The sequence below is a fragment of the Engraulis encrasicolus genome, chromosome 8 (genome assembly GCF_034702125.1).
Source record: "Engraulis encrasicolus isolate BLACKSEA-1 chromosome 8, IST_EnEncr_1.0, whole genome shotgun sequence".
Taxonomy (NCBI): Eukaryota; Metazoa; Chordata; class Actinopteri; order Clupeiformes; family Engraulidae; genus Engraulis; species Engraulis encrasicolus.
Window position 1 is genome coordinate 12,765,325 of NC_085864.1, and position 24,783 is coordinate 12,790,107.

The 24,783-nt window shown below is 41.0% G+C and overlaps 1 protein-coding gene across 1 annotated transcript; it reads left to right on the forward strand.

Moving 5' to 3' along the window:
* Nucleotides 1-8,766: 8,766 nt before the first annotated feature.
* Nucleotides 8,767-21,572, forward strand: LOC134453515 (NLR family CARD domain-containing protein 3-like). The gene is made up of 7 exons (XM_063204311.1): nt 8,767-10,578; nt 10,989-11,156; nt 12,990-13,163; nt 13,817-13,990; nt 19,004-19,177; nt 21,151-21,330; nt 21,486-21,572. The coding sequence occupies exons 1-7, from the start codon at nt 8,825-8,827 to the stop codon at nt 21,499-21,501; spliced, it is 2,640 nt and encodes an 879-aa protein (XP_063060381.1). The 5' UTR covers nt 8,767-8,824; the 3' UTR covers nt 21,502-21,572.
* Nucleotides 21,573-24,783: the final 3,211 nt, after the last annotated feature.

Genomic DNA, 24,783 nt, shown 5'->3' on the forward strand with positions numbered 1-24,783 from the left:
TGAAGTGAGACATGAGTGATGGTGCAGTAGTGATTTCCATGCTGCATGTTTGTAAATTCCCATTTGAGTAATAGCGAAATCCATAACTAAAACATTTGAATGAAAAAGTCATTTCTGATTCATGTATTATTACTCAATATAATATAATATCAACATGAAGGACCTACTACAGAGTGTGTTCGTGTGTGTGTAAACATGCAGGATTTATGGAGACCACTGCAATCAGATGACATTGCTGTAAACACTTGGCCCAATGGACCTACACTGACTGTCTGCAGGGTGTGTACTTGTAATTGTGTGTGTGTGTGTGTGTGTGTGTGTGTGTGTGTGTGTGTGTGTGTGTGTGTGTGTGTGTGTGTGTGTGTGTGTGTGTGTGTGTGTGTGTGTGTGCCCTTCTTTTTCTTATTGTGTGTGTTCCCTTGTCTGTTGCTGGTGTGGCACCACGATCCTGTATCACAGTGCCAGTAGCAGTGTAAAGTGGGAGAGGGAGGGGGTATTAAGAGGAAGAGAAAGGAAGTAGATAAAGAGGGGGATAGGGGAGAGGAGGAGGGGAAATGACAAGGAGGGAAGGGAGAAAGAGATGGGGAGAGAGAGTGTGCAGACACTATCCTCATACGACTTTGTTGCTGTCGACCAACATAGACAAAGCACGTGAGCGAGAACTTGTCAGGATGTGGGTGGTATTAAATACAGCGCATTTAAAGTCGGCCACAAATATGAACGAGACGATGAGCTCGCACCAGTTTGCTCTTCTAACACACCACGTGTGAGGAGTGGGGGGACAGGCAGTGAGGAGGAGCTGAAGTGGGGACCTGCGCAAACTTGTGTAGGGGTGTGAGACAAGACTCATATACACACATGAGTGAGTTGTTGACCAACCAGTTCATGGGCGCGTAACCTTGGAGGCGGTCTGCAGGGGAGCGTTGAAGGAGATAAGCAACTGCAGTGGTTGCAAGATCTGACTGCAGTCACATTCATCCCGAGATAGTTTGACACCATGTGACATGTCACCTCGTCAACGCAACATCACAGAAATGTTGAAGTTTGACAGGAAATCTAACCATCATGCAACTTTTTGAGCCGGAATGCATTGCTGTCTAAATGTGCATGTAGCCGTTGCGGTATCTCGAATAAGCTTATTGATGTAGTGCTATGATGTAGTGTAATGACAGGAGGCAGGAGGAAGAAACACGAGACATCAGAGTCAGACATTAGTGACCTTAAAAGCATTCAAAGATACGTCAGTGGGCCTGAAAAGGGAATTCAGTGACCCTAAACATGTTCAAAGACACATCAGTGCCCCCAGAGTGTTTTTGCCTGGTTAACACCAGACCTAATCACAAGTGAGATTAGGTCTGGGGAGTTGCTTATTTTAAATTCCGTAGGGAGCAGAATACTTGGTTATTATGACATACTGCCCTGCTCTCTGATTGGGCAGAGAAACTGTAAAGGTTGGAATGCTTGGCCATTATGACACAGGGCCCATGATCTTGGCAGTTATGAGTCATCCTCGCCAGACTGTCTTTCAGATCGAAACGATTGTGTAGAACTAAAGGCAGTATGGGAGTTCCCAGGCTAAGAGTGTTTAGGGAGACCATTGACCTTAAATCAGTAAAGACATCAGTAAACAACAGTAACCTTAGAAGTGTGCAGCAGTGACCTGCAGAGTCTGTGAAGAGATATGAGTGACCTTCATAGTGTAAGAGACATCAATGAGCTTCAACATGTAAAAGAGACATCAGTGAGCTTCAACATGTAAAAGAGACATCAGTGAGCTTCGAAGTGTTTAAGGAGACACCAGTGAGTTGTAGATTCTTAAAAGAGACACCAGTGGGTTGCAGAGTCTGTAAAGAGATATGAGTGACCTTCGTAGTTTTAAAGTGACATCAGTGACAACGTGTTTAATGGCCCTTATGGTGTTTAAAGAAATGCCAGTGACTTGCCGAGTGTTTGGAGAGACCAGTGACCAAGTTTTAAAGGAGAAGAGTAAACTTCATAGTATTTAAAGAGACATCAGTGACATTCAAAGTGTTTACCTAAAGGGAACCCATTGATCTTCAAAGTGTTTAAAGAAACATCACCAACCTGCAGAGCGTGTAAAGAGGCATCATATAACCCCAAGTGTTTTACATAAAGAAATGTCAATGACTTTCAGTGTTTAAACGGACATCATTGCATTAGGCTACCACCTGTTAATTGCACAAGTTTTTCCCTTCTGTACTACACTTTGACTACATCACATCTCTCTTATAATCCAGCTGTCTAGCAGTTTGGGAGCTGGGAGAATCTGAATATTCACCTAGATCCACAAGTAGATTGCGAAGCTGAGTGGAAGCACGTGGACATGACGAGAGCCCAGTTACATGCAAACTATACAGTAAGATCGAATAAAAAATGAGTCAATGGAAATAAAATATTTAGCCCAATCCTGCTTGCCTTAATGTGCACCGTATTTGATATTTGATGTGCCTTGATTTAAATTTTACTGACACATTGAAGATCTTTGAATCTCAGGTAGGCTAAAGAGATATCAAAAAACATGTGAAACATAAAACGTGTGTGTGTGCGTGCATGCGTGCGTGCGTAGGCCTATGTTCTGTTGTGGATAGCTGGCATGATGCATGAATTGAAAGAGTGACAAATGAGAAGATTAGTGGCGCAGTTGGACATGATATTGTGGGATAGCAACAACCAGAGAAAGAGGGGTGAGGCAGGCCAGCTGGATAAAGAAAGGGATGGAGAGAGGCAGAGTAAATGGAGGGATAGAAAAAATATATATGTGAGAAGTATAGACAGAGAAAGGAGGATTAGCCTATAGGGTGAAGGAGAAATGAATATAAGTGTGACTGCATGATTGCAGTTGCAGGATATTTTGGTAAAGAGATCTAGATACAACTAGGCCCCATTTATGTGTTAATTACAAAAGACAACAGAAGGTCGATGATAAAATATGAACTATCTCAATACTTTGAAATTAACATTACAGAGATGGGACACACAACAAACTGGATGTAAGTAGACAAGACTACCTTCCGCAGCAGAGCGATTTACTGTAACCCATAGAACTAATACAATTGTAGCCTATTATTTCTATGACTGTAACCCATTATGTAACCCACGTGATTTACAGGAACGCTTGAAAGTGAAAGTAAAGGGACAATGAAGGGCGCGCCCGGACTTGTAGCAGTTTCAATACACGTTGCCTGATATCTTAAGCTGACTCACCATAGCAATAAGGACAACGCAACTTTTGTATTCAGAGGACAGTCGTAGAGCCCACTAGAATAGCGAACCTATGGCGCAAGAAGAGACCGAAGATGAGCTCCGTATATCGCAGGAAACAAACGTCGAAAGGTTAGCAACTAAATTATTTCAATGTTTGCCGAGACGCACCTAACCCCCATGATTGATCTCGAGGAAATACATAGCTGGTGTATCTTTCGATACTGTTCGATGGGTAGGCCTAGGCCTAATTGAGCCATCACTAGGCTACTTATGTCACTACACTACATAGCCTAATGCAGGTTAGGTTTTCGTGCGTCTATTCATGGACATGTATTTCTACAAGGTCATTACCGTAGCCTATTTTGTTGATTTACTACAGCTGAAAGCTGGAAGGGTGTTGTGTAGGCCTACGTGGTGGAGAAAAAAAATGTAGGCTAGTATTTTATAATTGCATAATTGTAGTATACACATTATATAATTATTTTATAATTGCATAATTGTGGTATACACACTACTACACCGCCCTAACATTATGGGGGTCTGTATGAATAAGTAGAGCACTGTAGGCCTAGTGGCCTACACACGCTGATGCAACCCTACTCTTATCAAACCAGGAAAACTGGTTCTGGCAGTGCTGACAACATAAAGCAACACAAAGGGCCTAATATTTAACGGTGCACTGTGAAATATTTTTAAGTGTTTTATTTCCAGAATGCATGCTACCCATTCACAAATGCTACCTTTTTCATGAATACATACCACCGCCATCACATTTCTAAGTATTAATTTTGACTGGGAAAATTGCTCTTTTCATACATCTTCTCCATTGCCCGCCATTTTGAATTTCAAGAAATATACATTTTTAGCTGAAACATTTATTGTGCCTTGGTCATACTAGTGAATTCTAGTAAATATTAGTTCAAGTGATTTAACAAGTGAGTTTAACAGAAAAGTTTATCATGTTGGTTTGGGGATGAATGGATGCCGTTAAAATTGGAAATCTGAATTACACCTAAAAGAAACATGCATGGCAACATGCACTGTGACTACTGAAGTAAATCATGATACTCTCCATAGGATTTCATTAAAATCTCACACCAATCCATTCATGCCAGGTGCAGACTCCAAAATGTGTTTTGATGCATATTTTGGGAATGCCAGTGTTTTGGATAGGCTACGGCAAAGTATTAATATATTGCAGTATGTCCGGTATGACTCTCTTTATTATTGTCCCGTGTCCAGCGTATCTCCAGGCCAGAGGCCTGAGTCTCCTACACCTAGCCTGGTGTCCCTGATGAGTGATGGCTCAATGGGGTTCCCCCCAAACATGAAGGAGGAGGGCACGGTGGAGGACCAGAGGTATGCACTAATTGAAACATGTTTTATGTTTTGTAGCACCAATCTGTGCCTTTGTTGAGAGCTTTTAATATTTGATGGTAGAGAGAGTGCATCACTTGCACACTTACTTGTTCCACAGAGACCATCATCTGAAGAGACCTGAGTCTCCACCACCCAGCCTGGTGTCCCAGATGAGTGATACCTCTATGGGGTTTCCCCCAAACATGGCGGAGGACGGCAGGGTGGAGGAACAGAGGTATGCACTTATTCACATTTTATGTTTTATAGCAGCACCCTGAATAATATGTAATCATTAATAGTTGATGGTACAGAGTGAAGAACAGCACTTGCTTGTTGTCCCCCAGTGCCCGTCATCTGAAGAGACCTGAGTCTCCACCACCCAGCCTGGTGTCCCAGATGAGTGATACCTCTATGGGGTTTCCCCCAAACATGGAGGAGGAGGGCAGACCAAGGGATCAGAGGTACTGTATACTGTAGTCTTCTTCTCATACACAGAAAAAAAACTGGGGAGTCAATATTTCAGGGTGTCAGTTTTCTCAATCCAGATGGAGTATATATAACACTATGGAGAGTCAAACATCTGTTTACAATTCAGCAGAGTCATTTAAATTCTACTGCTCTTCATACCTGTATATCCACAATATTGAGTAGAATTAAATGTTACCCTGACAAAAGAGTAAAATTAAGACTTTGATTGGCACCAAATATGATCCGAAACAGAGTTTATCTCAATTTCAATTCAACAACACTGACATTTTTACTCTGTACTTTGCCTATTCTGAGACTGCAATCTAATGCAGTAACCTACAGATCAATCCACAGTCAAATGTTTTCTTTGTCTTGTCATGCAATGCTGCAGGTTCACTTTATTATTGCTCAGTTTTGGACTGAGTCCAAGGAGTTAATGATTTTATGGGACAGCGCAAAGATCCCGTTCAGGCATTACAGCTATCCAGGTGTACAGATAGCTGTTATTCAACTATTTTGATTGATGGTGTTCTATTCATTTTGACTTGAAACTCAAACTGGCTGTGAATGTTACACTGCAGTGTTCTTACGAACAATACTAAAACCTCTCTGATTTGTATCCAGTTATTATTCCTTGTCCCTTTTTATTGTCCCCCAGTGTCCCTCATAAGAAGAGGCCTGAGTCTCCAACACCCAGCCTGGTGTCCTTAATGAGTGATGGCTCTATGGAGTTCCCCCCAAACATGAAGGAGGGGGGCACAGTGGAGGACCAGCGGTATATTTTATGTTTTATAGCAGCACCCTGAATAATATGTTCCTTTGTTCAAATCATTAATAGTTGATGGTACAGAGTGAAGAACAGCACTTGCTTATTGTCCCCCAGTTTCCGTCATGTAAAGAGACCTGAGTCTCCCCCACCCAGCCTGGTGTCCGAGATGAGTGATACCTCTATGGAGTTTCCCCCAAACATGGCGGAGGAGGGCAGATCAGGGGAACAGAGGTACCATACTGTAGTCTTGTTCTCATACATAGCAAAAACTGGGGTGTCAATATTTCAGAGTAAACAAATCCAGATAGAGTATGCAAACCTGGAGGATAGGACCAGGGCAGAAGACCAGAGGTATAGGCTCGTTGCCATAAGGGAGTGTGCGAGCTGAACAGAGCAATGGAGGCGTTTTTATCTAACTTTCATGAACATTAGGTAGTTTTTAATAGTATGGTGCTTTTTATGCTGGAAGGGTCCATCTGAAGTGTAGTTTAATTCCAAGACTATTGGAAAAGAGGATTCCCAAAAAACACTGTGCATCAGGGGGTGAGCGAATCACATTGAAATGTATAAGGGGGTGCGCAGGGAATCCCCTGATATAGTGCATTACAGAAATGAATGGGTATGTGTGGCTGTACAAAGGTCCCATGTGAATACATAAGTGGAGATGTACAAAAAGGTCCAATCAGAGCCTTGTTCAGACAGGAGAGTTGTCATTCCACCATTGTCAGTGTCAGTGTTCAATGAAAACTGACTGTGGGTGTCAGTCACATGTTGCAGTAGTGTCCTTACAAACAATACAAACCTCTGATGTGTAAAATGTTCCTTATTATTGTCCCCCAGTAGCCTCGCGAGCCATCCTACGTACTTCCGCCAAAGGATTGGCTCCACTACTGTAGTCTGGCCGTGCTTCTCTGTGGAGTGCCTGGAGCCAGGGCCGGTTCTGGCTTATTTGGCACCCTAGGCAAGTTTGAGTTCTGAAATTAGTCGCATGAAAGTACCTTCACTGTGTGGTGTCTTGGATGTAATGGTGGCGGTGCCCCCAACCCCAGATGAGAGGGAGGTTATCAATGTGTTTGAATTGTAAAATGGAATTGAAATGCCAGGAGAGTGATACAGTACATTTGCATGTAAAATGCATGTGTAGACAATAGGCCTACCAAGGAGGTCTGCATTGATAGCCTATCTACACTACCTACAGCATCACAAAGCATGGCAGCATAACAATTTTAATAAGATACACATTTGTGCTGTCTATGATTCCAAACCAATTTCATTTCTGGACTGGAAATAGTGGTGCATTTGTGAGTAGGAGAATGAGAAGGGGGCTATCTATGTGTTTGAACTGGAGGGAAAGGGAGAAGAGCTGTCACGCTTTTGAATTTCATAATATACAAAATATAGTAAATAGCCTCACTTGTCTGCAATACTACATCACTCAGCATGAAAACATGCTGTGCATGGTTCTGTTACATGATTAATGAAGGCCTATGTCATTCTGGTCTGGAAACAATGTTTTTTAAGCTTACAACAAGCAGGTAATTCATTCAAGTGGATGGAAGGAGATATGGCAGCTAAAATTGTTAAAATTGTTAAACATGGCACCAGTCTTACTTTACATTGCTTGTCAACCTAAGCAAGTATTATGATGTCAGGTGGGTGTTAGTGAGTAGGCTACTAACAGCTACTTTACTGGATTTCATTGCTTGGCATACTTGGCTAATGTTAGCATGCTAACTAGCGATTTCTCAGATCAAAAGCAAAGCTCTTTTTCCCTCTAATTCCAAACAGTAGCCTCATAACTATTAGGCTTTCCATTATCACAAACGGTTGCTGATTAAATCACATAGTTCCAAAACACCCTCTGCAACTCCTGCATCATGCAATGACTGGTTTAATGAGATCATAACAATTCTCCACCCAGCAGGGCAGCACTGCTGTTTGCGCTTGCCCTCTCTGTCTCTCGAGTGAGTGAGTCTCCAAAATTCAAAATATATTGCACGCTGTCACTCGTCCCGCCCCTTTTCTCAGGACTGTCTGTTTATTGGTTCACAGACTTCCCAGGGACAGTTGAAAGCAATATTACTATTGGCTGAGGGGTGTTTTGCCGTGAAGAGCGCTTTCGCCACGCTTTGTTGATTGCGACTTCATTAAAAAAAAACTCCATATCGCAAAATTACGCATCGGAGAGCGCCATTTCGGCGCTCCTTCTTCACATTGCGCTCTAGGCGACCGCCTAGCCGGCCTATGCTTAAAACCGGCCCTGCCTGGAGCAGTAGAATTTTGATCGCAACGCACCCCCCCCCCCCCCCCCCCCCGTTTTTATGTACCTTATTATTGTCTCCCAGCGTCCGTCATCTGAAGAGAGCTGCGTCTCCTGCACCCAGCCTGGTATCCCTAAGGCGTGATGGATCTATGGGCCTCCCCCCAAACATGGAGGAGGAGGGCAGGGTGGACGACCAGAGGTAAGGCCATGATATTTCCCTATTTTTCAGTAGATTGGTTGCACAGCTCAGTTATAAAACAGAATAACTTCTCAAAATGACACACAATGTGTTTCAAATGATAATTATCATATCTGAATTGAAGTAAATCATTTTAAGTACTTAGGAAATTGTAGCAAGAATGAACTGTAGTCAACCGCATATGTTGGTATCAGCAAATGGATGCCTATTGATTCATACTCTAATTTGACTGCATGCTATAGTTTGCATGTGTGATGCACTGCTTATACTCTATGCATTGACGAATAAAACTCTTTGTAATCTATGTAATCATTAGTGAAATAAGCCATAAGCATGAATATGTCCTTAGTAGACTTGTCATATCTCCACTCTCCTCACAGTACTCTTTCAAATCATTCATGATGATTCAATGTGACAAGCGACAATCACCATGTTTCAATGTTTTTAAATGCTATTCTTTTACAGGCATCATCCTAAGCAACTTAAAGTAGAAGAACACAAACAAGAAGATGTAAAAGAAGAAGAACAACAACAGAAACAAATGGTTGAATCTCAAAAAACGAATTTGAAGAAGAAATTGCAGCATCTACATTATGGCAGCAAGGAGCCAGATAATCCTTCTGTTGTTTCCAACATCTGTACTGAATTATATATCCTTGGGGTAGGAGAAAAGGAGGTTGGCCATGAGCATGAGGTCAGACAGATTGAGAGGTCTTCAAGATGGGACACAACAGCGGCCACTGCTATTAACTGTTGTGAAATGTTCAAGCCACTGCCTGGACAAGAGGAACACATTAGGACTGTGCTCACAACTGGCATAGCTGGCATTGGAAAAACAGTGACAGTACAAAGGTTTATCCTCGACTGGGCAGAAAACAGAGCCAATCAAGATATTCCGTTGATGCTTTTGGTATCGTTTCGAGAATTAAGTATGTTGAAAAGGCATCACATGAGCTTAACAGAGTTGCTGCAGCAATTAGGAAATACAATAAGGGATGTTGAGATGCTACACCAGTCCAAAGTCCTGTTCATCTTAGATGGTTTAGATGAAAGCAGAATTACATTAGATTTTGGAAATAATGAAACATGTTATGACATAACAGAAGATACTTCAGTAGATGTGCTGTTGACAAACCTCATCAAGGGGAATCTGCTTCCTTCTGCTCTCATCTGGATAACAACCCGACCAGCAGCAGCCAGTCAAATCCCTCCTGAGTGTGTGGGCCGCGTGACAGAATTAAGGGGTTTCAGTAATCCGCAGAAGGACGAATACTTCAGGAAGCGAATCAGTGATGAGGATCTTTCTGAAAGAATCATTAAACATCTAAAGTCATCCAGTTTACTCTACATAATGTGCCACATTCCAGTCTTCAGCTGGATTGCAGCCACAGTTCTGGAAACTCTTCTCAGATACCAAGATGATGCAGGAGAAATTCCCAGGACGGTCACTCAAATGTATATACACTTCTTGATCATGCAGACAAGTGTTAGCAAAGAAAAGTACACAGAGAGAAAAGCCACGGATAAAGAGATCATACTCAAATTAGGACAACTGGCTTTCCAACAGATGGAGAAGGGTCATCTCATCTTCTACGAGGCAGACCTGAGAGAGTGTGGCATCGATGTGAAAGAAGCATCCCTGTATTCAGGAGTGTGTACACAATTCTTCAACGAGGAAACTGGGCTGTATCAGGGAAGGCTGTTCAGCTTTGTGCACCTGAGCATTCAGGAGTTTCTTGCAGCTATCTATGCTCACATATCTTTCCTGGAACACAGGATCAATGTATTTCAGTCGACCCCAAGCATGGAACTCAGTGAAAAGTACAGGGGTTCAAACCTGTCCAGCTTACACAAGGATGCCATTGACCGGGCGGTGCAGTCACCGAACGGACACCTGGACTTATTCCTGAGATTCCTGCTGGGCTGTTCCAGAAGGTGCAATAAGGAACTTCTAAAGAAAATCTTGGGAATGGTGGATAGCACAAAGGGAAGGGACTTGACTGCCAAGTACCTCAGGAACGTAATTGCACAAAACCCCTCACCTGAGAAAAGTATCAACCTCTTCCACTGCCTGAATGAGCTGAGTTACAGAAAGCTTGTGGAAGAAGTGCAGCGTTTCCTGTGCTTGAACATCGTCCCACGGCTCAAGCTGTCCTCTGACCAATGGGCTGCCCTGGTATTCATCCTCCTTACCTCAGAGAATGACCTCAGCACCTTTGACCTCGACAAGTACATGAACTCCAACACTGCTCTGCAGAGGCTGATGCCCGTGGTCAAAAAAGCCAAAACACTTCGGTGGGTTATTGATTGTGTATTATGTAAATCTTAATATTTGATTGAGTTGTCTGTCTCTTTGTGGTATTGTAGTATTAATCTGTTATAATCTTTGAAGTTGACGCACAAATATTTTTACTGTTTGATAATAGCTTCTCATGGTTTTTCAAACCTTTCCAAAGGCTTCCTAACCTGTAAGCCAAACAATATCCCTTTCATCAGAGTTTGCTATATTGCATTACATATCACATTATCACAGTGTGTGTGTGTGTGTGTGTGTGTGTGTGTGCGCGCACGTGCGATTATGTGTGGGGGGTTTTGTAAAGCGGCTTTGAGTACCAAGAAAAGTGCTATATAAAACTGATCGTTCATTATTATTATTATTATTATTATTATTATTATTATTATTATTATTATACTGTATGTTTCAGGCTTAAGAAATGTAACCTGACGGAGAAAAGTTGGGAGGCGCTTGTGGTTGTCATTCACTCACCACGGCTTGAAGAGCTGGATCTGGGTGGCACTCACCTGCAGCATTGCCATGTCAAACACCTCTGCTCTGCTCTCACATCTGTAAACTGCAAACTGCAGAGACTAAAGTGAGAGTTCTTCAATGTTTTCTGTCTAAAAGAGATGTAAAATGGCTGCAAACCTTCAAACAATTCAAAATTATTTATTTAGGTGTGGAACTTAAATTGATTAATTGTGGTTATTTCATTTTCTCATAATTAAAATATTATGAAAAAATATATATATAAAAAAATATATATATTAACTGAAATTAATATCACTCTCCATTCCAAGTTAAGTGAGTAAAACGAGTTTGAAACACCAAAATCAGTATCATCAAAAAGCAAAGCAAGTAGCTACAAGCTACAAGGAGTTGTTGGTGATAGCACTCCTGGTAAAAGAGTACCTCTTTTTTCTTTTGCATAAAAGATGCAAAAAAGATATTGCAGAATAAAGCTTACATCGACCGCTTAATGATTAGCACTCACTTGGAGAAATGAATTTCAATCCTCTGATCGATGCATTTGTAATAAAGCGATGTTTGTAATAAAGTTCCACCCCTACAAAGTACATATAGCAAAACATTGGCAAATGAATGAATGAATGAATGAATGAATGAATGAATGAATGAATGAATGAATGAATGAATGAATGAATGAATGAATGAATGAATGAAACTTTATTGTCATTGTACAGGTACAACGAAATTGGTAAAGTGCAGATGCTCACGGTGCTTAAAAATCAACAAAGAACCTATATATATACTGTATAAAAATAATTAAGATTTTAAAAAGTCAGCTGTGCAAAATTTAGTGTGTAGATTGCTTTTGGATAAAAACTGTCTTTTAGCCTGTTTGTTTTTGTACCCAGAGCCCTGTAACGCCTGCCTAATGGCAGCAGCTCAAACAGTTTATGTCCAGTATGGTAGGGGTCTCTGATGATTTGCTTGGCTTTCTTTAGACAGCGACAGGAGAACAACTCCTCTAAAGAGGGCAGGGGACAGCTGGTGATCTTCTGAGCTGTGCTGACCACTCTCTGAAGAGCTCTTCTGTCCGCTGCTGTGCAGCTGGAATACCACACACATAAACAGTATGTTAGGATGCTCTCTATGGAGCTCCGGTAGAAGGCCACCAGTAGACTTTGGGGTAGATGGTTAGCCCGTAAGACCCTAAGGAAGTGCAGTCTCTGTTGTGCCTTCTTGATGGTGGCAGTGGTGTTGGTGTTCCAAGTAAGGTCGTCCCTCAGATGCACGCCCAGGAAGCGGAAATCAGAGACCCTCTCCACACAGGCCCCATCGATGACCAGCGGTTGAATGTTAGCCTTTGTCCTCCTGTAGTCCACTATCAACTCCTTTGTTTTTGAGATGTTTAGAAACAGGTTGTTCTCCTTACACCAGACCGATAGACGCTGCACCTCTTCCCTGTATGCAGTTTCGTCTCCCTTGGAGATGAGACCTACGATGGTGGTGTCATCAGCAAACTTGATGATACTATTGCTGGAGTGAGAGGGGGTGCAGTCGTAAGTGTATAGGGTGTACAGGAGTGGGCTTAGCACACAACCTTGGGGGGAGCCTGTGCTGGTGTTTATGACTGAGGACAGGTGGGAGCCAGCTCTTACCCTCTGGGAGCGGCAAATGTCACTATAACATCAAATTGAGTGGGCTGTTCCCCATCTGCCATCTGAAGATTTCTTAATGTAATTAATGAAGTTTATCAAAGGCCTATTTAACACTAAAATGATGCAAATAATGAATATTTGTATATGAAAGCTAAATATTGTATTAAAATAGATCTGTGTGTGTGTGTGTGTGTGTGTGCGTGCGTGCGTGCGTGCGTGCGTGCGTGCGTGTGTGTGTGCGTGCGTGCGTGCGTGTGTGCATGTGTCTGTGTGTTTAACACTATGAATTGTGTGTGCTACTTTAGGCTGAATGGTTGCAAGCTAAATGAGGATAGTTGTGCTGCCATGATTGCGGCCGTCGGCTCAGTCTTGGCCAGTCTGATCGAGCTGGACATGAGTGATAATCAGCTGGGAGATGCTACTGTCATGAAACTCTCTCTAACCCTGGCCACTACTCAGTGCCAGCTGCAGGAACTCAGGTAAGGCACCTGTAACTGCACACACCAAATCCGCTTTTTATCTTGGGATTTGAAGGCTGCTGACTGATGTACAATATCACAGTCTTTCTTGGGGCAGCCTTTATTAATTAGAGGGGCAGATGTGACCTAATGGTTAGAGAGGTGGACTTAAGATCAGAGGCTTGCAGGTTCAAATCCCACCCTTACCAGTCCTCCCTACACTTCTATCCATGGCTGTTGATCAAGGCACCTAGCCCTACATTGAACTAGGAACTGTAACCAATATACCCTATAAAGGGCAGTCATGGGTAAGCAGTTAGGGCGTCAGACTTGTAGCCCAAAGGTTGCCGGTTCAACTCCCAACCCGCCAGGTTGGTGGGGGGAGTAATTAACCAGTGTTCTCCCCCATCCTCCTCCATGACTGTGGTACCCTGAGCATGGTACTGTCCCACTGCACTGCTCACTTGGGGCACCATTGAGGGCTGCCCCCTTGCACGGGTGAGGCATAAATGCAATTTTGTTGTGTGCAGTGTTCACTTGTGTGCTGTTTCACAATGACAATGGGAGTTGGAGTTTCCCAATGAGGCTTTCACTAAATATCTGTAGCTATGGATAAAAGCGCCAGCTAGGTGCAATGTCATGTAATACCTTTCTGTTTGGTTGATGATCTGCAGGCTGGGATGGTGTGGTGTGAAGGAGGAAGGGTTCCTCTACCTGGCGACTGCTCTGCAGGCAAACTCCTCCCACTTGAAGGAGCTGGACCTCAGCATGAACACACCAGGAGACGAAGGAGTATGCAAACTTTCCACCGCTCTCAGCGAATCACAGTGCAACCTTCAAATACTCAAGTAGGTTTTCACCAATCATAATACAGATTTCAAGAACTCAAGTTAGTCCTCTCTCACACTAGAGGGCTGTTTCAAGCCCTGTCCTATCAAAGTACTGTAAGATTTGTTACTAGTTTTCAAATGTGTGTTTTTACTGTCCCTGTCTGTAGGGTGCTGGGGTTTGTGTAGTGCAGGTGCATGCCCACCACACGATACAGTGTTAATTTCGTCAACCACGACGATGGCGAAAATATTTCGTCAACGCCCCTTTTTCCCTTGACGATGACGAGACGATGACGAACTAAAAATTGCCTCAAGCAAATCAAAATATGACGAAAATAAAAAATATTTTCGTCAAGCAGACTAAGACGAGACGAAATTTACAAGCCATGGACGAATGGACATTAAAAATATATTATTCATAATTAATTTGTAATTTGTAATTGTAATATAAGCCTAAGTGTCTTGAACTTCATAGGTGATTGCGCGCTCACGCTGTGTCGCCTCGCTTGTATCTGCTGGCAGCCAATGCATGGCGCGGCTCAGTCAGTAGTTCTGTAGCCTAGTAGTTCAGTGAGTCCATTTAAGTTGAGTTTAGGTCCTAAAACATTCCCAGAGAAAGAGAAAAAATAGCCGACGTTGAGGGAAGTGTTCATTTTGAAACATGTTCAACAACCCTCTTATCCATGACGAAGACATGTGTTTCTGCAGTAGGTAATGACAGTCGCGCCAATCCTCCTCTGATACTGTCATTCTAAACCTCCTCGAGCTTCCACTATTCTCCTTTTCACTTAGGCTGTCTTAGCCCGGCGTTCGTTGCCTGTTCTTTTTTAATAATGTTTGCTATATTTGTTGTTTAACCATATCAGTAGGCAGCAAGCAAATCATGAAGGTCGGATTTGTGAATGTATTTAACCCTTTAATGCATAAGCCATTGGACTCACACTAACGCATAACATGGGTCTAAATAGACCCGCATTCATTTCCAATGTATTTCTGAGCATTAATCATGTATTCTCTCACACAACTTCTAAAACCAATACATTTTATCCCATAATTCTTCTAAAAGTAATTACATAGGTGGTCCTTAATTCAAAAAAGTATTTTTTAAAATATTCTTATATTTTTATTTTACAAATAAACATGAATTTGGAATTAAATCACTAATTTCCAGACGTGGACCGAAAATGCCCCTTATTCATTTCTAATGAAAGTCTAAATCTTTCACTATAATAACTTCCACAATTAATGTATTTTAATAGCTAATGGATTAAAAGTTGTGATTTAGGCTGTTTTTAATGCACAAAATGGGTGTTATTTTTTGTATCTTATATAAATAAACACACAAATAATTTTCCCCATTATTGCAGACATAGCCTAAGTCTGAAGTGTTTCACGTTAGGAACTAAAATATATTTAAAAGTATTCCAGTCAGGAACAAATAAACTGTTTTTGACCACTGTTGACCACTGCTGACCTATTGGATTTAAGCATTCCAAGTCATGCATATTTGTGTAATAAGAGACAGTGTGATCGGAGGAGCCCAATAGCCTATATCAGGGCATAATTAATGTGCATAATTATTAGGCAACTTTGCTTTCCTATGGGAAAATATGCCACAAAAGACATCTAACAAACTCCAAAAATACTATAAACAATTTTGATGTCTTCCAGAGGGGTGTGGCTGTCTTGAAATATTGGTCCCATCCGTCTAAAGCACTGTTACAAAGCCATCAGTGTCACATGACATGAGCTCACAAAGTCACTACCAGATTTAGAAGAATTGAAGATGAAACTACCACAAAACTATTACCTGCAGTGCTGTTATATTCCAGAACTGAAATCTACATTGAGTGTCCACAAGAACATTGTATTCAGCACTCAGAGACATGGCCAAGGTAAAACAGGCTGAAACCTGAAGACCACTCAACAAGAACCTTAAGTCAAGACTGGGTCAAGAAATGTCTTTAGACAGTTTTTTTCAATGGTTTTATGAACTAGTGAAGGTGACTGTTAATGGACCAGGTAGATGAGTCTATGGCTAGATCAGCAATGTGCACACTTACATGAGTTCCTGAGTTCCACTCAAATGCCAGCAAAGTACAGCATAAATACCATGGTCTTCAAAAGATGCAAATGTCTTCCTCTCAATGATCCAGCCATGGGCTCATCCACCCTGTCTAACTTTGAAAACTATGTCCACAGGTATTTTTGACCCAGTCTTGACTTAATTAACTTGTCTAGTGTCATCCCTTCTTACCTTGGCCATATCTCTGAGTGCTCAATGCCCTGTTCTTCTGGACACTTGGTGTAGGTTTCTGTTGTGTAATATTATAGGACTTCAGGGTAATACTTTTTTTTAGCTCCACCTTAAATTTTTCTCAATTTTTGACTGTGACATTTCTTACGAGACTGATGACTTTGTAAAGATGCATTTCATAATTCTGTGGTAAAGTGACAAACGTCTAGCCAATTTCACGACAGCCACATCCCTCTAGAAGACTTCCAAATTGTTAATCGACTTTTCAGAGTTTCTATTTTGTGGCCCATTTTCCAAGAAGACAACAAAGTTGCCTAATAATTATGCACACCTGATATAAGGTGTTGGGCACCTTCGACCACAGCCCCATATTTTTATACAAACATGCATGGCCTGGAATGCTTAAATCCGATAGGTTTTCAAGTTCATATAGATTCCTGTTGGAAAATAAGCATAAAAAAGACAATATGGTCAAAAAACATGTTTGCCTAATAATTCTGTATATAAAAAAATGAATGTGGGTCATTTTTGACCCATGTGTGTAAATATCATATAATTGTATAAAAAGATGTCTATTTCAAAGAATAACCATAAAGTATTTGAATTAAGTATTAATGTTGGGAGTTAATACTCCATAAATGACAAAAAGTTGATTTTTTAGTAAAAGAATCAAAATCCTTTCTCAATATGGCTAAGAGACATTAAGCTTGTGATGAAATTACATAGGAAATGAATGCGGGTCTATTTAGACCCATGTGTCTAAATATCATATAGTTATATAAAATGACTTCTATGTCAAAGAATAACCATCAAGAATTTAAAATAAGTATTGATGTTGGGAGTTAATACTCCATAAATGATACAAAGTTGGACTTTTAGTAAAAGAATCAAAATCCTTTTTCAATATGGCTAAGAGACATTAAGCTTGTGATGAAATTACATAGGAAATTAATGCGGGTCTATTTAGACCCATGTTATGCGTTAAAGGGGTAGTAACCAAAAAAGTGTTTTCACGCAAAAAGTTATGATGCATAAAAATAAATTAAGTCATCTAAGGGACAAAAACAAGTCAATTGAAGAATTCATGGAGTGCTGAGTAAGAAAATTGTATTCTTACAAAGATATAGAAATTTTAAACTCAGCCGGGTCTATTTAGACCCATGTTATGCGTTAAAGGGTTAAATCAGTCACCGCGGGAGCGCGCGCCAGCAGGGGGAAAGTTGGCCTGTCTAATGTAACAGAGGCACGGCTGTAGCCCAGTTTTGAAAAGAATCAATGGGTGGGCGATCGCTAAGGAGTTTTAAACTGTTGAGATTTGAAACTTGTTCTCGTCGAGAGCAACGCTAAAAGACCCAAGGAAGTCGACAGCATTTCCGTGCGTCTTCAGCGTCTTCCTAAGTTCCAAAAACTCTTTCCAGGTCATGCTTATCGAGCCTCGACATCCCCGACAAACAAAACACAGCAGTAGTGTTTAAATATTTGTATGTGCGTGTCCTTTCTATCGTCCAGTCCGCATACCCCCCCTGCCTAACTATTTTTCCTGGGACTTTTGCAGGGCATACGAAGTGTGCTCGCGCAATCTATTTAAGCCTATTCCACACATGCCGCACGAGTCATTATCGTTCTCTGCTTGCATTGCCAATTGAAAACAAAAACCGCTAACTTGCATAGTCTACCATCAGCAGTATTTTATCTGACTCGTGGTCATCGGGAAGCCACTATCAGGGAGACTTCTTGAACTTCATGCAGACTTGGGATGTCTGGTCTTCCCACTGCCGGCAATCTGCAGGCTTTAAGTCCCGCGGTCAGGTGAAGAAGAGCATGTAGCTTCCTCCGTGATCAAACTCAAAATGAAATATAATATGCAGCAGCTTCTAATGAGAGAGAGAGAGAGAGAGAGAGAGAGAGAGAGAGAGAGAGAGAGAGAGAGAGAGAGAGAGAGAGAGAGAGAGAGAGAGAGAGAGGCTTGCACCTGAGTGTGTGTGATGCTCTTTTGCTCTATGATGTTGAAATTACTGATTTGGGTTTTGGTGGAAAATTACCAAGTAACAAGGTGAATATTTGCTGCAATAGGCAATATTAGTAATACTTTGTGAAATAACAATAGCCATTGTAGGTTATTTATTTTACACAATATTGACTAAAATTACTAAAAATTGAAATGTTGACTAAAATTTGAAATGTTGACTAAAATGACTAAAATGACTAAAATTTGACTATGACTAAAATTGATTTTCGTCATTTTGACTAAGACTAAGACTAAATTGGGAAGGCAATGACTAAAATATGACTAAGACTAAAATTGATTTTCGTCATTGTGACTAAGACTAAATCAAAAAAAGCTGACGAAATTAACACTGACACGATACGTACTGTTGCCATCATTACCGCTTGTATACAGGCAAGCTTAAACTGAACTGATCAGGGGTGAATTTCTCGAAACCAAAGTTGCTTACTACATTAGCTACTTTGTTGCTTTCAATGCATTTTCCCATTGGCAACTACCGAAATTGCTAACAGGCTAACAACTTCCCTTTTGAGAAACTTACCCCAGCCATGTAACTATATGTTGACTCATAAAATCCATCCCAATCCCTCTGCCTCTGTGTCCTGTCTGTCTCTACCATTGGTTAACTGAGGGCAACAGATTTTGTCTGTCTATCTGTCCGTCTCACTGGTTAACTGAAGCTAACTGGTGTTGTCTGTCTGTCTGTCTGTCTGCCCTACTGGTTAACTGAGGCTAACTGATGTTGGCTATCGTTCTGTCCCATCAGGTTGAATAAGTGTGAGCTAACCCACAGCAGCTGCTCATCTCTGGCGGCCCTCATTCGCTCTGAGTCCTCAGGTGTCTTAGAGCTGCACCTGAATGATAATAACCTGCAGGACGCCGGCGTGAAGACTTTAGCAGAGGCACTCAGCACACCTGGGTGCAAACTACAGGTGCTCAGGTGAGTAGGAGAATAGTCTGTGCACTAATCAAGACTGTTTTTTGTAGACAAATGTAGAAGCTGACGATGTCTTGCATGTACTGTACTGTAAAGTGACCCTGTCTTATCTTATGAGTGATTCTACAATTCCCCTACGCTTTTGGCAAAAGCAAAATGTCAATTATCAGTATTTTTTTCAACTAAATGACCTAGATGTTTACATAGTGTATACATTTAAGTTTCCAAACAAACAAATTGCCAAGCTTAATCTTAAATAATTTGATTAATACTCTAATGAAAGCGAACATTTGCTTAATTATTTTGTCAACAGTGTTTTGGACAAATACTATGTCATTTCAAACATATATAAAAATACTACAGAGTTGAAACAATATATGTTTGAAAGTGCTTATGTCCCTTAGCAGTAATGTTGTCATTAATCTGTGCAACTGATATAGAAAATGTGATTGTTGAGCTTCATAAGTAGGATTTTATGAGTCACTGTGATACAGACTGACACATTTTTCATCATAAATCCCTGTAACGTCTGATTTGAATATAGTCACCCTCCTTACACAAGACTTCCTTCTCCAGAGATAATCCCTAGTGTATGTTCATAGGATTTTTCCAACAAATAAGGGATCAATAGCGTAAAAACACTTTCAAAACAGTCAACGGTGTTACTCAACTGTGTTACGGTCAACAGTGCAGGGGAACAAGTCGGCACTTTTTTAGGAGAAAAAACAGAGCAGACAAACCCATCTCCCTAGAACACCAATTATTTTGTTTGTTTGTCTGTCAATATGGACATAAAGTGGCAAAAACATACTCCTCCTCAACTGTCATCAGTGTTGCCAGGTTCCCGCCCAATTGGGCTGCTTAGGATGGCCGTGTGCGGGTAAAAATGGCATCTATCAGAAAAACCTTCCCACTGCCATATAAATCAATAGAATTGGGCGGGTTTTTAGGGCGGATTTTGATCATTTTTTGGGCTGGAAATCATCAGCCTCATCTGGCAACCCTGACTGTCATACTTAATTGTAACACCATTGACGGTAACACCGTTGACATTTCAGCCATTTTTATGGTGTTGTGCTAACTGAGGACCTCAGAAGTTCCACCACAACACCTTAATCAATTCATGTATCTGTATGCTTTATCTGTGTTTTTCTACATGTGATTTCTAATTCAGATTCTTATGAATATGTTGATAACACAGTTGACAGGAAATTTTGCCGCTATGAGAACATGAAAAAGAATGGATTAAATTATGGAAGGATGGAGCTCAAAATTTACCAAAAAGTCTTCCCGTATCCTGCCAAAGAGGTTATGACATCACGTGATGTTATTCGTATGGCCTAAGACCAAACCATTACTGATTTATGGATGAGGTTTCAGACCGTGACACGGTTAACACAGTTTTCGTGGACACACACAAAATGGCAAATTTCATGTATAATGAAAAGGACAGTGGTCTTTCTGACAGTTTTGTCATATTGTGATGATTACTGTGAATCAACATTTGCAATCGTCTTGGGCAAAACAAGTTTCTTTACATGCTAATATGAAGACTGAATCTGACATTTGGAAAACAGGACGGCATGAAAACGCCCAAAACCAGTATTAAATATTCATTCTTGCTGAGGGAAATAATGCTGTCTACACTTTCTGTATTATATGAAAGATAAATGTTTTCTAATGTCCAAAACATCATTGGATGCAGTTAATAGTTAGTGGAATTGCCAAATAAAATCCACGGACTTAAAAGTGTAGGCGAATTAGAGAATCACTCTTATGGTTGTAGGCTGTACAACTACCGTAAAGTCATACTGTCCAATCTAGTTCATGTATGTACTGTAGGCTGAGTGACTACCGTAAAGTGGCCCTGTCCTATATTGTGTATGTATGCTCTACGGGTATAGGAAGTGATGCTTGTCCTATCTTGTGGCTATAGACTGCTGTAAAGTGACACTGTGCTTGTCTTATGCTTGTAGGCTGTATAACTGTGGAATCTCTGAGAGGGGCTGTGGGTATCTGGCAGAGGCATTGAGAGCAGGTCCCTTTGGCCTGCGAGAGTTGTACCTGGACTGCAACCATGCGTTGGACTGCAGAGTTAACCCTTTAATGGAGCTGCAGAGCACCCTTCCACTTGACAGACAACTAGAGAAGTTGGAGTATGTAACACTTCATTACTGAAGTCATTAGTCAAGCTTAATTATACAGCCATGAAATTGACTCATATAATAATAACAATAATAATAATAATAATAATAATAATAATAATAAATATAACACTAAATAAATAAATAAATGTGTCTTCTCTTTGCAGCATTAAGGACTCGTAATCCGACCAAGTGCATGCAGACCTGCGGAGGAGTGGTGTGTGTGTGTGTGTGTGTGTGTGTGTGTGTGTGTGAGAGAGAGAGAGAGAGAGAGTGTGTGTGTGTGTGTGTGTGTGTGTGTGTGTGTTTGTGTGTGTGTAGTGTGTGTGTGTGTGTGTACTTTTGCATAATGTGTATTTACATTATTGACTCTTTAAAAAACCTGGAATACATACTGTCCATAACATAATATTGTTATAATATTGACAATTAGTGGTGGGCCGTTATCGACGTTAACGTGCTGCGATAATGTGAGAGTCTTGTCGCGCGATAAAGAAAATATTGCACGTTATTATATGGTGTGACGTCAACGGTTGAATGCTCCATTCATTTCAACGGGGCTCACCAACGTTCGCACGTCTGTTATTTTTCGATAACGGACGGGTTGGTCTATAACAGACCGCTGTCAATGGCAACAAGACTTTTCACTGCTAAAGCGACTTTTCAACAAGACTCTAATCAGCTGCTGTGATGGACAACACCTGTTGTCCTGGCTACCTAGCTGTTGCCTAGCGGTGTTCCACAACGGCACTGTTTTGTTTTGCGCAGCAACAATCTTAACATTAAATAGGCCTAAAGAAATGTCTCCGCCATGTGTGAATCATTTAAGTATATCCATATAATAAGCGGGTTAACTTTCGGCGAGTCGGTCGCTTTGTGGAATAGCAGCACTTCAGAGAGAACAAGACCCCTCCGCAAGATTCTCTCTGTCGTGCTGCTATTCCACGGTAGCGACCTTCTCGCCGAACGTTAACCCTTACTTAATCTATTCTCAAAATATAGGTTTGGAGTTTGGGTATGCACGTCACCATAGCGTTTAATTGACAGACGCTTTCAGACTGCGCTCCAGTCGTTTCTCCTCTCCACCTGTTGCTTCAGCAGACCTACTAAATATGAAATGTTTGCATGCTGGAAACATCCCTCTGCCGTGGAAGGTGTTGTTTGAGTGCTTTTTAATAAGTGGTAGCCTAGACTAAAGAGACATTTGAGGTGAAGCACAAAGAGACATTAGGCTGATTGTGTGTGAGTAGGCTACCAGTCCGACATAGCCTACATTTCCTCACGCATTGCATAGAACACAGAGCCTAAACAACAACTTCCAGAAATCTTGCCTGTGCCATAATTGTAAAACATTCCGTGTGATATGCATTTTGAAGATTGTTAAACTGAAACTGTCAATAAGTACATTCGACATGACATCAAAGCATATATGCGCATTTAGACAGTAATGCACCCTGGATGAAAATGCTGCATGACGGTTAGATTTCCTGTCAAACTTCGAAATTTCGTCGACGTTGCGTTGACGAGGTGACATGTCACATGGTGTAAAACTATCGCGGGATGAATGCGGCTGCAGTCAGATCTTGCAACCTCTGCAGTTGCTTATCCCCTTCAACGCTCGTCGGCAGACTGCCTCCGAGGTCACGCGCCCATGAACTGGTTGGTCAACAACTCACTCACGTGTGTATATGGGTCTTGTCTCACACCTCTACACAAGTTTGCGCAGGTCTCCACTTCAGCTCCTCCTCACTGCCTGTCCCCCCACTCCTCACACGTGGTGTGTTAGTAGAGCAAACCGGTGCGAGCTCATCGTCTCGTTCATATTTGTGGCCGACTGCAAATGCGCTGTATTTAATAACACCCACATTGTGACAACAAGTTCTTGCTGACGTGCCTTGCGCAACGTCGACACTCGCAACAAAGTCGTATGCGCTTAGTATCTACTCTCGCTGAATGTTTGTGTTGTAATCGCGCACATTTGCGATTCAGTGAGATATTCTCATGTCAAACGGTAGGTAATAATCCTCGCGGTTGTCGCGCTTGATTTTTTTTTGCAAACTGAATTCATTTCGAGTTGTAACTCCTCTGGCATTCTAACTCTGAGAACAACTGGCCGGTTTTGCCCAAATCGCCGTGTGCTGTATAGGTTCTAGATAGCCAGTTGGCTGGCTCTCCTCTTAAAGGAGCCGCTGCTCTTTTTTTTACAGTCAGTGGCAGATTCTCTCTCTCTCTCTCTCTCTCTCTCTCTCTCTCTCTCTCTCCATTAGAAATGCTGAATTGTTGAGGTAATTTTGTTTAAATAGTAATGATAAATATAATTATTTTAAATAAGAAATAATTTGGTATAAATGTAATGTTTGATAGATTTATCTGTATTTGCCCCTACAACTTATAGCGCTGTTCATTTTCAAATTTCAGTAGGCCTATCTTATGCTTCATGCTTGTGCTTGTGCTTGTGCATATGCTTTATAACCAAGTATCAACATGACCATTTTTTGAAGATGAGATGCATTTTGGAAAAAAAAAAGATGAGTTTTGGTCTAATGCGCGATCTGTCTTAAGAAACCCCAAGGTTTTTTTCGGCATTATTTTGCCAGCGTACCTATTCTGAATGAGCCATTTTGATATAGATTAATCTAGATTAATCTAGATTAATTTCATAATTACAGTGAGATTAATCTAGATTTAAAAAAATAATCTATGCCCACCCCTATTGACAATACACTTGACACGTCCAATAGTTTGTTGTTGAACCTTTATTTTACAAACTAAGTACAATATAAAAGATCATAAATAATAAGTAGCATACACCTGTATCTAAACTCTTATAAAAGAAGCGCTGTAAGCCATTATAGCAGTGGTGAGTCGTAGTCTTGATGTTCCACAGTAAACAAATCATCATAGTGGTATTACAAAGATAATAGTGTTGTTTAATCGCATACATACGTAAACTGTAAATACTATGAGAAAACAGATTGAAGAAGAAATGTGAATATTTGCAAAAAAGTTCTCTCCTACTTTCCGCGCCACATAAACAAGACGTTTGAAGTTGTTTTCTGATCACATTCTTGTGTATATTGTGTGTATCACTGTTTATGTTTGGTTCAGAGTGCAAATGCATGAATAAAATACAATATAAACATTGTAATGGCTAAAATGACATCTTTAAAAGCGTCTCATAGCAACATTTGGGCATGGATGAATTTGATTGCTTTACCATAGCAAGACAGTCAGAGACAAGACACATTCGCATCAAAATTATATAGTAAATAAGTCAGATAAAAGACAGTCACATCCAGATCATACACCTCGAAAATAAGGTCTTGAGAGGCATAACTGAGACATCAGTGATGGAGCAGTAGTGATTTTCATGCTGCATGTTTGTAAATTTTCATTCGAGCAATAGCTAAATCCATAACTATAACATTTGAATTAAAAAGTAATATCTGATTAATGTATTATTAA

Excerpts from the sequence above, each read along its gene's own strand:
- LOC134453515 (XM_063204311.1), top strand. The coding sequence starts at position 8,825 with ATGGTTGAATCTCAAAAAACGAATTTGAAGAAGAAATTGCAGCATCTA. Across the intron at positions 11,157-12,989 it reads TGCAAACTGCAGAGACTAAA|GCTGAATGGTTGCAAGCTAA; the intron begins GTGAGAGTTCTT and ends GTGCTACTTTAG. Across the intron at positions 19,178-21,150 it reads TGCAAACTACAGGTGCTCAG|GCTGTATAACTGTGGAATCT; the intron begins GTGAGTAGGAGA and ends TTATGCTTGTAG.